The 14086-nt window shown below is 46.0% G+C and overlaps 1 protein-coding gene across 1 annotated transcript in view; it reads right to left on the bottom strand.

Moving 5' to 3' along the window:
- The window catches only part of whrna (whirlin a), a 263734-nt gene that overhangs the window by 148406 nt on the left and 101242 nt on the right, over positions 1-14086 (bottom strand). Inside the window, exon 4 of the mRNA XM_070862779.1 lies at positions 1166-1291. Within this exon, the coding sequence (XP_070718880.1) occupies positions 1166-1291 (126 nt within the window). The remainder of the gene's footprint in view (positions 1-1165; positions 1292-14086) is intronic.

The following is a 14086-nucleotide window of genomic DNA, read 5'->3' as shown; positions in this document are numbered from 1 at the left end:
GGAGGTAAAAGAACTCGAAGAGACATTTCTTCACCGAGAGGGTTGTTAAGGTCTGGAGCACACTGCCTGAAAGGGCAGAGGAATCAGGTGCCATAGTAATTTTCAAAGAGCGTTTGGACATGTGCTTGAAGAGGACTCATTTGCAGGGTTATGGGGAAAAGGCTGGGGTGTAGGATTAATTGGATAGCTCTTTCGAAGGGCTGGCACAGGCATGATGGGCCGATTGGCCTCCTTCTGTGCAATGTGCTTCGATGTGCCACCCCAGGCTCAGTAATTGCATATATTCAAGACTGAGATCGATATATTTTTGGATAGTAAGGTAATCAAGGGATATGGGGATAGTGCAGGAAAGTAGAGTCGAGGTAGCAGATCAGCCATGATCTCATTGAATGGTGGAGCAGGCTAGAGGGGCCGAATGGCCTACTCCTGCTCCTATTTCTTATGTTCTAATGTTCTGGGCAGCTTCCAACACTGCTCTATAATCAACCACTCAGAGATGCACAAGCACATTCCATGGTGGGGTCCCTTCAGGTTTTCCTCCCTCTCGTTGTCAACTCCTGATTGTAATAGGTTACAACAGTGTAGTGGTTATGATACAAGATCAGTAACCCTGAGATTGGGAGTAAAAATCCCACAGTGGCAAGTTGTAAAATTAAATCAATAAATCTGGTAATTTGTGGACTGGTGCCAGAAAAAACAGCCATGAATATTCCTGGATTGATATAAAACCCAACTGGTTCATTAATGTCCTTCAGGAAATGCATCCTATCAGCCCTACCCAGTCTGGCCTACATGAGGGTTGAGTCCCACGTGATGTGGTTCCTCTGAAGTGGTCTAACAAACCACTCGAATAATTGCGAAAGGAGGAGGCCCAAAAGCAGCTTCTGAGGGTAACCAGGAATGGGCAATAAATGCAACCTTGCCAGTGTCACATATTTCCTAGGAATACATTTTTTTAAATGTGGAAATTGTAAGCATGAACCTATGACCTAACATCCATAGCAGCGCCTTCCAACATATGGTGCCAATAAAAACTGCAAAGATAATTTTGTTTTTGGGCAAAAGGTAAATGGCGCTGGATTTGAAACATCCAAAGGGATCTGTACAAGCTCACATACACGGACATTCCCTCTTTGGAAAAAGTTGGCACATTAAATAATGGTACCTTCAGGCCTGTAATTTCTGCTGCTGATCCCGGATCCACACCCGTGATGTAGATTCCCAATGCATACTCAGCACCACCTCTGATCATCAGGCCCAATGACTTCCCATCTTCAAGAACAAGGTTTACCTGCACAATCACCAAACAGAAATAGTAATGAAAAGGAGAGGCATGGAACCAAAGGCTATCATTAAGAAAGACTTGAATTTATATAGCGCCTTACATGAAAACCGGACATCCCATAGCATTTTACAACCAATTAAGTATGTTTTTGAAGTGTAGGCACTGTTGTAATGTAGGAAACACGGCTGCCAATTTGCACCAGTGTAACTATTTGTACTGTGCTTTTTTTGAGAGACATGCAACTGTCATGCCCCACCCCAATGTCAAGCTCTGCCACCTGCCGCCCCCCCCGGCCCCGAATCATTCCATCCACGTGGTGCCGAGAAGCAGGACTTGAGGCCCGAGACTCCGCTCAGGCCCTGACTCTCTCCCTCCTGTTCTGACCCCAACCCTGACCCCTCTCGGGGGTCCCAAGAGCAGCGATGGGGGGGGCCTGAGAGCAGTGGTGGGGGGGCAAAAGGGGGGTGGAAGGGAGAGAGAGACTTAGAGAGAGAGAGGCTGGGGGGGGGGGAGTGAGAGACTGAAGGGTGGGAGGGGATTCGGAGGGGAGAGAGGGAACTCAGGAAAGGCAGATCATGTTTTTCCAACCCCTACAAGGGACATCGTTGGAGTGGATGATATCCAGAAGTCACGACACTGTCACTTTTCGCTTCATACCCAATAAACCTGTTAACAATCTGTATTCAATCCCTGCCCCATCAATGGTGGGGTGGGGCAGGGGGAGGGATGTACTTGGACTGGGGTAAGGCACTTTGGCTGGCCCTTGCTGTCTTCTGGGGGGCTCTGTTGCTTCAGAAAGTCAAAGTGGATCAAGTTACAATTTGCAAAGTCAGTGAGACCTTGGGATGGGTGGTTCCAGCTACATATTCCAGTGAAACTTCAGGGTGTGGCTTATCCTCCAAAGTGACCAATCATAGCCAAAGGGTGGAGCATGGTGGCCATTTTTGCAGTACAAATAGGCACATCCAATTTACACTCAGCAAGCTCTCACAAACAGCAATGTGATAATGACCAGATAATCTGTCGTTTTGTCATGTTTGATTGGGGGATAAATATTGGCCAGGACACCGGGATAACTCTCCTGCTCTTCTTCGAAATAGTGCCATGGGATTTTTTACGTCCACTTGAGAGAGCAGATTTGATCTCCGTTTAATGTCTCATCCGAAAGACAGCACCCTCCGACAGTGCAGCATTCCCGCAGTACTGCACTGGAGTGTTAGTCTATATTTTTGTGCTCAAGTCCCTGGATTGGGACTTAAACCCACAAGATTCTGACTCAGAGGCGAGCGTGCTGCCACTATACCTGGAGAAAACATGTTGGTGGACAACAGCTGTGCCATGTTGTGAAGTACTTTTTATTTTTGCCTGAATCCTTGTCAGATGTGAAGCGACGCACCACAACCTGTGCTCAAATTCAACTTCGCTGCCTTTGAGTACCAGCATACTCAATTGATTCGAAAAAGCACTATCTTTCACTTTAATGTTCTCCTTAATACACGGACAGCTTATTTTATGCGTCCAAACAAATTTACTGGCTAAAGGCTAGTGCTTCGATAATAATTCCATACGTGTGAATGAACTCAACTGAAGTACCCACATTTTCAAAAAGCAAAGACCCTGCTATACTTCTCAATCATCTGGTGATCTATGATTTACTCACCCCTTCCAATTGCCAGGCTGAACATACATATTTAAAAATAATTCATCGATACATAAATTAACGATCATTCTATCGTGCAACTGACAGTGATAAGGTCTGGCATTTTTGGCACATTATTCATACATTTACCCGATAGTTTATTAACAGGCGCTGTAAAAAGCATCAAGCATATGCGGACAGTAATTTTGTTGGGTGACGGCAGAACGTGTGAAATATAACAGCCATGTTGCACAATAAAGGAGCCCGGTGCTGAGAGCACTGAAGAACAGCGTACTTGTAAAGCACGTGAAGCTCAAGCTGTGAAGTACAAGTTTCAGATCAACGGCTGCACAGTAAACGCATCTTAATCTAGGTCGGAAATGTTTAGGGCGATTACGCAATTAGGTTGTGCGGTCACGTTCCCATTTTAAAAGTAGATGTACGTTATATAAAGACTGCAATTCAGACTGAAGCTTCCAAAGATCTATTTTATGTAAACAGGTATCCTTTACTCTCGTCCCTCCTGCAGCCACCCCGAAAAAAGCAATTCACAGTAAACGAAAAACCATCATTGCAATCATTAAATAAGAGAGGGAGGCATTTAGGATTCAGGTTCCGTGTCCGTGGTCACTCTTCACTGCAGGACATTCAGCTGAAGCTAACTGGGATTTTGTCGGTCAGGTTTAATTCTTCAACGTCAGAGTTCGGACCACCACAACTTTAAGTCAATGCCTGGTGTTAGCTGCGGAATAACAGCACCAGTAAACGTCTGTCTCCCCCCCCCACTCACTCCTCTTTGATTCAACTTCCAAATACTAGAATGAAAGGGGGTTATTTTGACTTTGGGTGATATCGGGTCGCCTGACATCTATCTACACAAACTACCAAACCAAAAGCAAAATACGGCGAATGCTGGAAATCTGAATTAAAACAGAAAATGCTGGCAACATTTAGCAGGTCAGGCAACATAATTTTAACCTCTTAAAAACAGGTTGATTGGGTCATGTGGGATGTTAAAATTTAAAAAAAAACCTCAAACCCGCCCATTTCCGGTTTTAACGGAGGCGGAACTGGGGGCGGACAACCAATCCGCTTGCAGGTGGCGAGTCTCTCATTTAAATATTTTAATGAGGCTGCGTACCTCAGATCTTATCTCTCTTCCAGCTGGAACGCTGGCCGTTTGGTTTTCCCAGGCCACAAAAATGGCTAAAGAGAGATGAGGGGGTAGAAATTGAGCACCACCCGAAACGGGGTCGCACCGACCGCTCCCGATGTGTTTTCACCGCCACTGTGGTGGATTGGCCTCCTGCGCGAAATTCGGCTCTTTGTCATTTTTTTCGAGCGGAGCGCAAGTCGATCACGATGGGGGCGGAAGTGCGGCGGTGAGCACTCTGGAGGGGCGGAGGGTGGAGGTGGAGGTGGAGGCGGGACGGAATCTCCGCCGCTGTCCGTCAGCAGCGGAGCGCTGATGATGTCATGACGAGTGCGCGTCACCACGCTCGCTCCTTCACTTAAAGGGGAGGGCCGCTGCGAGCTCTGCAATTATTTTAGTTCAGTCCACTGAGCCACCAAGGGAGGGTTTCGGCCGGGCCAGTGGCCTGGCACCCAAGAGGCCGAACCCGGGGGCATAATTGTCAGGCCGACCTGGCAGTGCGTCCTCCCCTTGAATGGCCACCGCGCAGCCAAGTCGCACACATTGAAAACACAGAGCACCGACAGAAAAAGCTGTCGCGGGGGGGGCACCGCTCGGCAGACTGAAGATTTTTGTAGCTGAGTTTCGGTGGAGATGCGGGAGATATGGCGGTGCGCTCTTTGATGATGCACTGAAGAGGGATCGGCTGCAGCGGGGTGGAACTGGAGACCGTGGGATAAAACACCGCGGTGAATTTCGCTGGCGGCGGCCATTGAACTCCAAATCGGCGTTGAAGGGGCCGTGCACCACCCAAAAAATTAGGGCGTACATTGATGTCAATAATGACCTCGGGTCATCCTTCCCGTTCCAAAAGCATCCATTAACCGCCAGAATTGGTTTCTGTCCTTGAATAAACTTTCCATCCATGCTCCCACATTCCCCAATTTCATCAGCAACCCACCTTTGCAGCACTTTACCAAATTCTTTTTGAAAATCCATTTAAATAATATCCTTGAAATACATTTTTATTTCCTCACAAGAGCCCCCTATTAAATTTGTCAGACATGAATTGCCTTTTTGAAATTTGTGCAGCCTGGCCTTAATTAGCCTATGTCTATACATTAACCTCTAGTGGTGATACCGTCCCAAGTGATAGTTCTCTTCTGGTGCTGCTAGCACACAAAGTCCTGTTCATCTTTTGGTGATTAGTCTGCCAAACTGCTCATTAGCCGTGCCCCTGCAAAACACTGCACTGCAAATTATAATGGGGTGGACATGTCAAGGTATTTTCCATCTTGTTCCATCGCAGGAGAGGAAAGAGAATTAGAGTAACATAGTCGATTTGTGCCTGTACGGGCAGAGGAATTATTGATTAATTCCCTGCTACCACACTGGAATTCAGATTCTTGCTGTCCTAATATGGTGCAAACACACAATGTTACAGGCAGAATAAATTGTGCAGACCACTGGGTGGGGGATGGAGGGGGCACAGGGGCAGGGTTTGAAACAATTCTGCTGTACCAAAACTGATAGCACTTTGACGAAGTAGAGTGCAGGTTTCAGGAAAAAAAAGTATTTCATTCGTAAAGAATATCACTATCAGTTCCGATGATATCAGGTGACTTTGGACTGGGCTACACTTAACTTTTGGCCATTAATCCAGGCCAAGGGAATACTGACACAATGCAGGCAATGCGTAGTGCAAATGATCAAGGGAATTCGCTCATACTGTTGCTTCAGTGTAAAACCAGTGAAAACAAGGACACGAAAGAAGCAAACCAAGCACTAGGGTTTATTTCTAGAGGGATAGAATTGCAAAATAGAGAAATTTTTTGCTAAACTTGTGTTGACCACACTGGGGTACTGTATAGAGTTCTGGTCGCCATATTATAAAAAGGATATAAAGGCACTGGAGAGGGTGCAGAGAAGATTTACAAGGATGATACCAGAAATGCGAGGGTATACCTATCAGGAAAGGATGAACAGACTGGGTCCCTTTTCTCTTGAAAAAAAGAGGCTGAGGAGTGACCTAATAGAGGTCTTTAAAATTATGAAAGGTTTTTGACAGAGTGGATACAGAGAGAATGTTTCCACTTGTGGGGAAGAGCATAACTAGAGGCCATCAATATAAGATAGTCACTAAGAAATCCAATAGGGAATTCAGAAGAAACTTCTATACCCAGAGAGTGGTGAGAATGTGGAACTCGCTGCCACAGCGAGTGGTTGAGGTGAATGGTATTGATACATTTAAGGGGAGGCTGGACAGGCATATGAGGGAGAAGGGAATAGAGGATTATGCCGATAGGTTTAGATGAGGAAAGATGGGAGGAGGCTCGAGTGGAGCATAAATGCCGGCATGGACTGGTTGGGCCGAATGGCCTGTTTCTGTGCCGTATATCCTATGTAAAAATCAGTTATACTTAAATTTCCTCGCAAAGAAATAGTGCTATGCTGTCCTTACGTCACGCTTACACCGAAAAGTTCCAGAAAATTCCAGGTTAATTTGTCACAATTAACTGATCATCCCATCTGCAACAACAACTTTATATAGTGCCTTCAATGTAGGAAAACGTCTTCACGGAGGTGTAATCCAAAAGATGGACTCTGACCCAAAGAAGCAGACATTACCCTCCTCACCAAAAATGTACACACAGGCAAACTGAATCTCAGAACCGACTCCAATGCCTGTAGATTTCAAGACTAACAAACAGGATAGTCAGCTATCTCACACCGCGCAGAGTTGAAATACACAGCTGACTGTGTCAACAGCGGGATTCACCTTTGATTGAGCAGATGGAGCTTTACAGTCCTGCTAAACCAGCAGCCTAGTCCTTAAGTAATTAATGAAGCAATCAATTCTCAGCAGGTCGTCCCCGCAGAGCAGCTTGCCTGTCTACTTGCTCCCTGCTCAGGTAGCTTTAATGTATTATAGATCTATTGATGTTAATTTTTACCCTCACTGTTAGACTCAGTCAGGTAGAAGATGTGGCTCGATGCCAGCACTCTTGCCTCTGGATCAGAAGGTTGTGGGTTCAAGGCCCACTCCAGAGACTTGAGCACACAATCCAAGCTGACACTCCAGTGCAGTGCTGAAGGAGCGCTACACTGCCAGAGGTGCCGTCTTTCGGATGAGACGTTGGACCGAGGCCCTGTCTACCATCTCAGGTGGACTTAAAAGGTCCCATGGCACTATTTCAGAAAAGAGCAGGGGCATTCTCGCGGTGTCCTGACGAACATTTCTCCCTGAACCAACACCTAAAACAGATGGTCTGATCATTTATTTCCTTGCTGTTCGTGGGAGCTTGCTGTGCACAAATTGGCTGCTGCGTTTCCGACATTACAACAGTGACAACACTTCAAAAGTACTTCATTGGCTGTAAAGCATTTTGGGACATCATGTGGTTGTGAAAGGCGCTATATAAATCCAAGTCTTCCTTTTTGTTTCTTTTTACAAATTCCAGTCAGCGGAGTTTAGATATGAACACCTAATGCTGACAATAAATAGGTTAATGCCTCAGTAAAGGTTGTGCTGTAAGAACACATTCACCTCATTGATTGGAATTTTCACCCTATTAATGCACCTGTAAAATATTAGTAACACCAACTGTCTGAACAATAATTCTTATAGAAACATAGAAAATAAGTGCAGGAGTAGGCCATTCGGCCCTTCGAGCCTGCACCACCATTCAATAAGATCATGGCTGATCATTCCCTCAGTACCCCTTTCCTGCTTTCTCTCCATACCGCTTGATCTCTTTGACCATAAGGGCCATATCTATCTCCCCCTTGAATATATCCAATGAACTGGCATCAACAACTCTTTGTGGTAGGGAATTCCACAGGTTAAGAACTCTCTGAGTGAAGAAGTTTCTCCTCATCTCAGTCCTAAATGGCCTATCCCTTATCCTAGGACGGTGTCCCCTGGTTCTGGACTTCCCCAACATCGGGAACATTTTTCTTACATCTAACCTGTTCAGTCCGGTCAGAATCTTATATGTTTCTATGAGACCCCATCTCATCCTTCTAAACTCCAGTGTATAAAGGCCCAGTTGATCCAGTCTCTCCTCATTTGTCAGTCCAGCCATTCCGGGAATCAGTCTGGTGAACCTTCGCTGCACTCCCTCAATAGCAGGAACATCCTTCCTCAGATTAGGAGACCAAAACTGAACACAATATTCCAGGTGAGGCCTCTCCAAGGCCCTGTACAACTGCAGTAAGACCTCCGTGCTCCTATACTCAAATCCCCTAGCTATGAAGGCCAACATACCATTTGCCTTCTTCACCGCCTGCTGTACCTGCATGCCAACTTTCAATGATTGATGAACCATGACACCCAGGTCTCGTTGCACCTTCCCTTTTCCTAATCTGTCGCCATTCAGATAATATTCTGCCTTCGTGTTTTTGCCCCCAAAGTGGATAACCTCACATTTATCCACATTATACTGCATCTGCCATGTATTTGCCCACTCACCTAACATAGAAACATAGAAAATAGGTGCAGGAGTAGGCAATTTGGCCCTTAGAGCCTGCACCGCCATTCAATAAGATCATGGCTGATCATTCACCTCAGTACCCCTTTCCTGCTTTCTCTCCATACCCCTTGATCCCTTTAGCCATAAGGGCCATATCTAACTCCCTCTTGAATATAACCAATGAACTGGCATCAACAACTCTATGCAGTAGGGAATTCCACAGGTTAACAACTCTGAGTGAAGAAGTTTCTCCTCATCTCAGTCCTAAATGGCTTACCCCTTTATCCTTAGACTGTATCCCCTGGTTCTGGACTTCGCCAACATCGGGAACATTATTCCTGCATCTAACCTGTCCAGTCCCGTCAGAATTTTATATGTTTCTATGAGATCCCCTCTCATCCTTCTAAACTCCAGGGAATACAGGCTCAGTCGATCCAGTCTCTCCTCATATGTCAGTCCTGCCATCCTGGGAATCAGTCTGGTGAACCTTTGCTGCACTCCCTCAATAGCAAGAACATCCTTCCTCAGATTAGGAGACCAAAACTGAACACAATATTCCAGGTGAGGCCTCACCAAGACCCTGTACAACTGCAGTAAGACCTCCCTGCTCCTATACTCGAATCCCCTAGCTATGAAGGCCAACATACCATTTGCCGCCTTCAGCGCCTGCTGTACCGGCATGCCAACTTTCAATGACTGATATACCATGACACCCAGGTCTCGTTGCACCTCCCCTTTACCTAATCTGCCGCCATTCAGATAATATTCTGCCTTTGTGTTTTTGCCGCCAAAGTGGATAACCTCACAATTATCCACATTATACTGTATCTGCCATGCATTTGCCCACTCACCTAATCTGTCTAAGTCACCCTGCAGCCTCTTAGCGTCCTCCTCACAGTTCACACCACCACCCAGTTTAGTGTCATCTGCAAACTTGGAGATATTACACTCAATTCCTTCATCTAAATCATTAATGTATAGTGTAAAGAGCTGGGATCCCAGCACTGAGCCCTGCCAGGGGCACCCCACGAGTCACTGCCTGCCATTCTGAAAAGGACCCATTTATCCCGACTCTCTGCTCCCTTGGGAGCACAGGGATTGAAGGAGGCTTCTTCACATATGGAGAGGCACTCTGGAGACCTGCAATAAAAACTGTCACACTTTATTTTGAGCTCACAGTGTTAAGTCTGACTCTTTCTCCATACACAACAATTACCCCCAATACCATGCGCTTTGATTTTGCACACCAATCTCTTGTGTGGGACGTTGTCAAAAGCCTTTTGAAAGTTCAAATACACCACGTCCACTCTATTAGTTACAATCCTCAAAAAATTCCTGAAGATTTGTCAAGCATGATTTCCCTTTCATAAATCCATGCTGACTTGGACTGATCCTGTCACTGCTTTCCAAATGCGCTGCTATTTCATCCTTAATAATTGATTCCAACATTTTCCCTACTACTGATGTCAGGCTAACAGGTCTATAATTCCCTGTTCTCTCTCCCTCCTTTTTAAAAAAGTGGTACATTAGCTACCCTCCAGTCCATAGGAACTGAGCCAGAGTTGATATACTGTTGGAAAATGATCACCAATGCATCCACTATTTCTATGGCCATTTCCTTAAGTACTCTGGGATGCAGACTATCAGACCCTGGGGATTTATCGGCTTTCAATCCCATCAATTTCCCTAACACAATTTTTCGCCTAATAAGGATATCCTTCGGTTCCTCATTCTCACTAGACCCTCGGTCCCCTAGTACTTCCGGAAATTTATTTGTGTCTTCCTTCGTGAAGACAGAACCAAAGTTTTTGTTCAACTGGTCTGCCATTTCTTTGTTCCCCATTATAAATTCACCTGAATCTGACTGCAAGGGACCTACGTTTGTCTTCACTAATCTTTTTCTCTTCACATATCTATAGAAGCTTTTGCAGTCAGACAGACAGAAGTAAAGGTCTCATTTTTATCCCAGTAAGGCAGTAATGCCATGTGAGATTTGCTTATATCCTGGTGAAGCAGTGAATACTATTCCTGGTTTGCTTATATCCTAAACGGCAGTCAGTGTTGTCTGTCTTAGCTATTTACATCCTTCTGTTACTCTGATGTTTGCCACTTGGCTACAGTACTACATTTTAATGTGAACATGTAACGTAGCCAAGTTTGCTGATGATACAAAGATGGGTGGAAAAGCAAATTGTGAGGAATCTGCAAAGAGATATAGACAGGTTAAGTGAGTGGGCAAAAAATTGGCAGATGGAGTATAATGTGGGAAAATGTGAGATTATCCACTTTGGCAGAAATAATAGAAAAGCAAATTATAATTTAAGTGGTGAAAAATTGCAAAGTGCTGCAGTACAGAGGGACCTGGGGGTCCTTGTGCATGGAACACAAAAAGTTAGTATGGAGGTACAGCAAGTGATCAGGAAGGCAAATGGAATGTTGGTCTTTATTGCAAGGGGGTTAAAGTATAAAAGCAGAGAAGTCCTGCTACAACTGTACAGGGTATTGGTGAGGCTTCACCTGGAGTACTGCGTCCAGTTTTGGTCTCCGTATTTAAGGAAGGATATACTTGCATTGGAGACTGTTCAGAGAAGGTTCACTAGGTTGATTCTGGAGATGAGGGGGTTGACTTATGAGGATAGGTTGAATAGGTTGGGCGTATACACATTGGAGTTCAGAAGAATGAGAGGTGATCTTATCAAAACATATGAGATAATGAGGGGCTAGATAAGGTGGATGCAGAGAGGATATTTCCACTCATAGGGGAAACTAAAACTAGGGGACATAGTCTCAGAATAAGGGACCGCCCATTTAAAACTGAGATGAGGAGAAATTTCTTCTCTTAGAGGGTTGTAAATCTGTGGAATTCTCTGCCCCAGAGAGCTGTGGAGGCTGGGTCATTGAATATATTTAAGGCGGAGATAGACAGATTTTTGAGCGATTAAGGGAGTAAAGGGTTATGGAGAGCAGGCAGGGAAGTGGAGCTGAGTCCATGATCAGATCAGCCATGATCTTATTGAATGGCGGAGCAGGCTCGAGGGGCCAAGTGGCCGACTCCTGCTCCTATTTCTTATGTTCTTAATTGCAAGTTTAAACTTCAGTGAAAACAAGATGAAAATGAAAATTCCAAATGTTGACTTGTTTCAAAGCTAAAGCATCTTCACGATGGCAACCATGAATATTTCATCAGTTGTTCAGTATTTTATTTCTAACTGTTCGAGTTTATCATTTTTCCCGTATAAGAAGTCCCCAACACTGCCTGCTGATCCTCCTCACTTACATTGGCAGATGAGCAGAGAGCAGTTCTGATTTGCATTAGAACAAAGAGACACTCTAGACTCATAAAAATGTATAGACCACAACATCAAAACCAATAATTATGGCACACAGTGCACCATTTCTTTGTGAACACTGTATTAAATATTGACAGTTCTGCTTAAAGTCATACTGTGGGGAATACTTACATCAACTGCGAAGTCCAAGAAATCTGACTGTTGGAATGGGAGGGGATTCAAACCGTGGACAGTGGGGAGACGGGCCATCCAGCATTCCGACACTCTCACACATGGGGGGAAATTCTGTTGTGCCCCGTTTGGGTAACATCCGGGAGACGGGAATTTTTGCAGCAGGCGTGGCAGTCCCGCCCGGCTCGTGAACTTCGGGTTACCGCCCCAAAAGGAAGTGGAGGACAAAATAACGTGCTCCACTTCCTTTCTGGGGCACTAGCGGGACGGATGCGTAGGGAGCGGGGTGCAGCATTACGCACCGGCCCGTGTTGCGCTGTCGTGTAGGAGGGGCCTTTTCTTTCATTAAAGGGGAGGGCCCAAGCTGTAAACTCTGCACTGGAAAAATGGTCGTCCCTGGACAACCAGGGAGCAGGGCTGCCATGCCAACAGCCTGGCGCTGAAGCAGAGTGCGCGGCTGACCAATCGCGGCAAGGACCCCGCATCCAAAGCGGCAATGGGGCGCAGCAAACGATCGGATTAATTTTTTTCTGCATAATCCACACCTCTCTTTTAATTTGCGAGCGGCCGGCCGTCCTGCACGCTAACCCACACACCCACCCCCCCCACCCTGCCCCCACCCCCGAAGCTTTCGCTAGCATCGCCTGCCGCAGCTTCGGAGGTGATACCAAATTTAGGGTCCAGCGTGCTAACGGGGTGCTGCGCATGGTGATGACGTCGACATCCCAGCGGAGCAGGCGCTATGGGTTATCGCCGCCGCTAAACTTCCGCGGAATTTAGCGTGAGTCATTCGAGGCATCACGCCCTGGCGCCCAAGGGCATTAACGGGAGGCGCAAACGACCCGAATTCCTAGGCCATAATTTTTTGTGCTGCCACTCGGAGACAGAGCAGGAGAAAGGGCATGAGGATGCCAGTGTCTTTGTTTTGATCTGCCAGGTTTCTGATGTGTACGGAAACCCATCACCATGTTTCAGAGTCTTCAAGCATTGAGAAACCTACAGGCCTAAAATCTACAGGCCTGAAACCTTTGTTGGCCTGATATGGACTGCACACTCTGTCCTTATAGGAACGCACCCCACATATGCAGAGCGCTAGAGAACTGAGCCGCAGGTTGGCAAAGCCAAGACAAACAGGCCTCCAAGTGTGCACAGGGGTACTGCTGGAGTTTATCGAAACAAAACCGCAAAGTTAACCAGTACTGGGGAAGCTTCCTCTTTCTTGTCAATTTGGACCACCCTACCCATTAGCACATTGGTTCACAGTGTTATCTGGAGCTGTGGGAATAATTCCCACCTCCCAAATGATAGAGCAACCACTACTTTATTTGAAAGTCTATTCCATGTGATAATCCTTGTTTATATGGAAAAAAAAATCCTGAAATCAGTCCTAGGTTTACATTGTACTAGTTTGAATCTGTGCCTCCTTGTCCTACTATTGCAATTTACTTTCAAGTAATCGTCCAGATTTGCCTTTTCTATCCCCTGAACCAGTGTCAGCGGTGGCTCAGCTGGGAGGTCACTTGCCTCTGAGTCAGAAGGTTGTGGGTTCAAGTCCCACTCCAGAGACTTGAGCATAAAAATCTAGGCCGACACTCCAGTGCAGTGCTGAGGGAGTGCTGCACTGTCGGAGGTGCTGTCTTTTGGATGAGACATTGAACCGAGGCCCTGTCTGCCCTCTCGGGTGGACAGAAAAGATCCCATGGCATTATTTTGAAGACGAGCAGGGCAGTTATCCCCGGTGTCCTGGCCAATATTTATCCCTCAATCACCATAACAAAAACAGATTATCTGGTCATTATCACATTGCTGATTGTGGGAGCTTGCCGCTGCGTTTCCTACATTGCAACAGTGACCACACTCCAAAAGTACTTCATTGGCTGTAAAGCGCTTTGAGACGTCTGGTGGTTGTGAAAGGCGCTATATAAATGCAAGTCTTTCTTTCTTTAACCATCCTGTACACCTCTAAAAGATTGCCTTGAGGATGTCTCGATTTCAGGCTGAAAAGCTGAAGTTTCTCCGTTCTTTCTTCGTAACTCACACCTCTGACTAAGGCCAGAATATTTACCTGCCAATGCACTGGGAGCGGGGAGGTCTGCT

Source organism: Pristiophorus japonicus, chromosome 20 (genome assembly GCF_044704955.1).
Source record: "Pristiophorus japonicus isolate sPriJap1 chromosome 20, sPriJap1.hap1, whole genome shotgun sequence".
Classification (NCBI taxonomy): domain Eukaryota; kingdom Metazoa; phylum Chordata; class Chondrichthyes; family Pristiophoridae; genus Pristiophorus; species Pristiophorus japonicus.
Note: the sequence above shows the minus strand (reverse complement) of the source record. Positions and strands in the feature narration are given on the sequence as shown.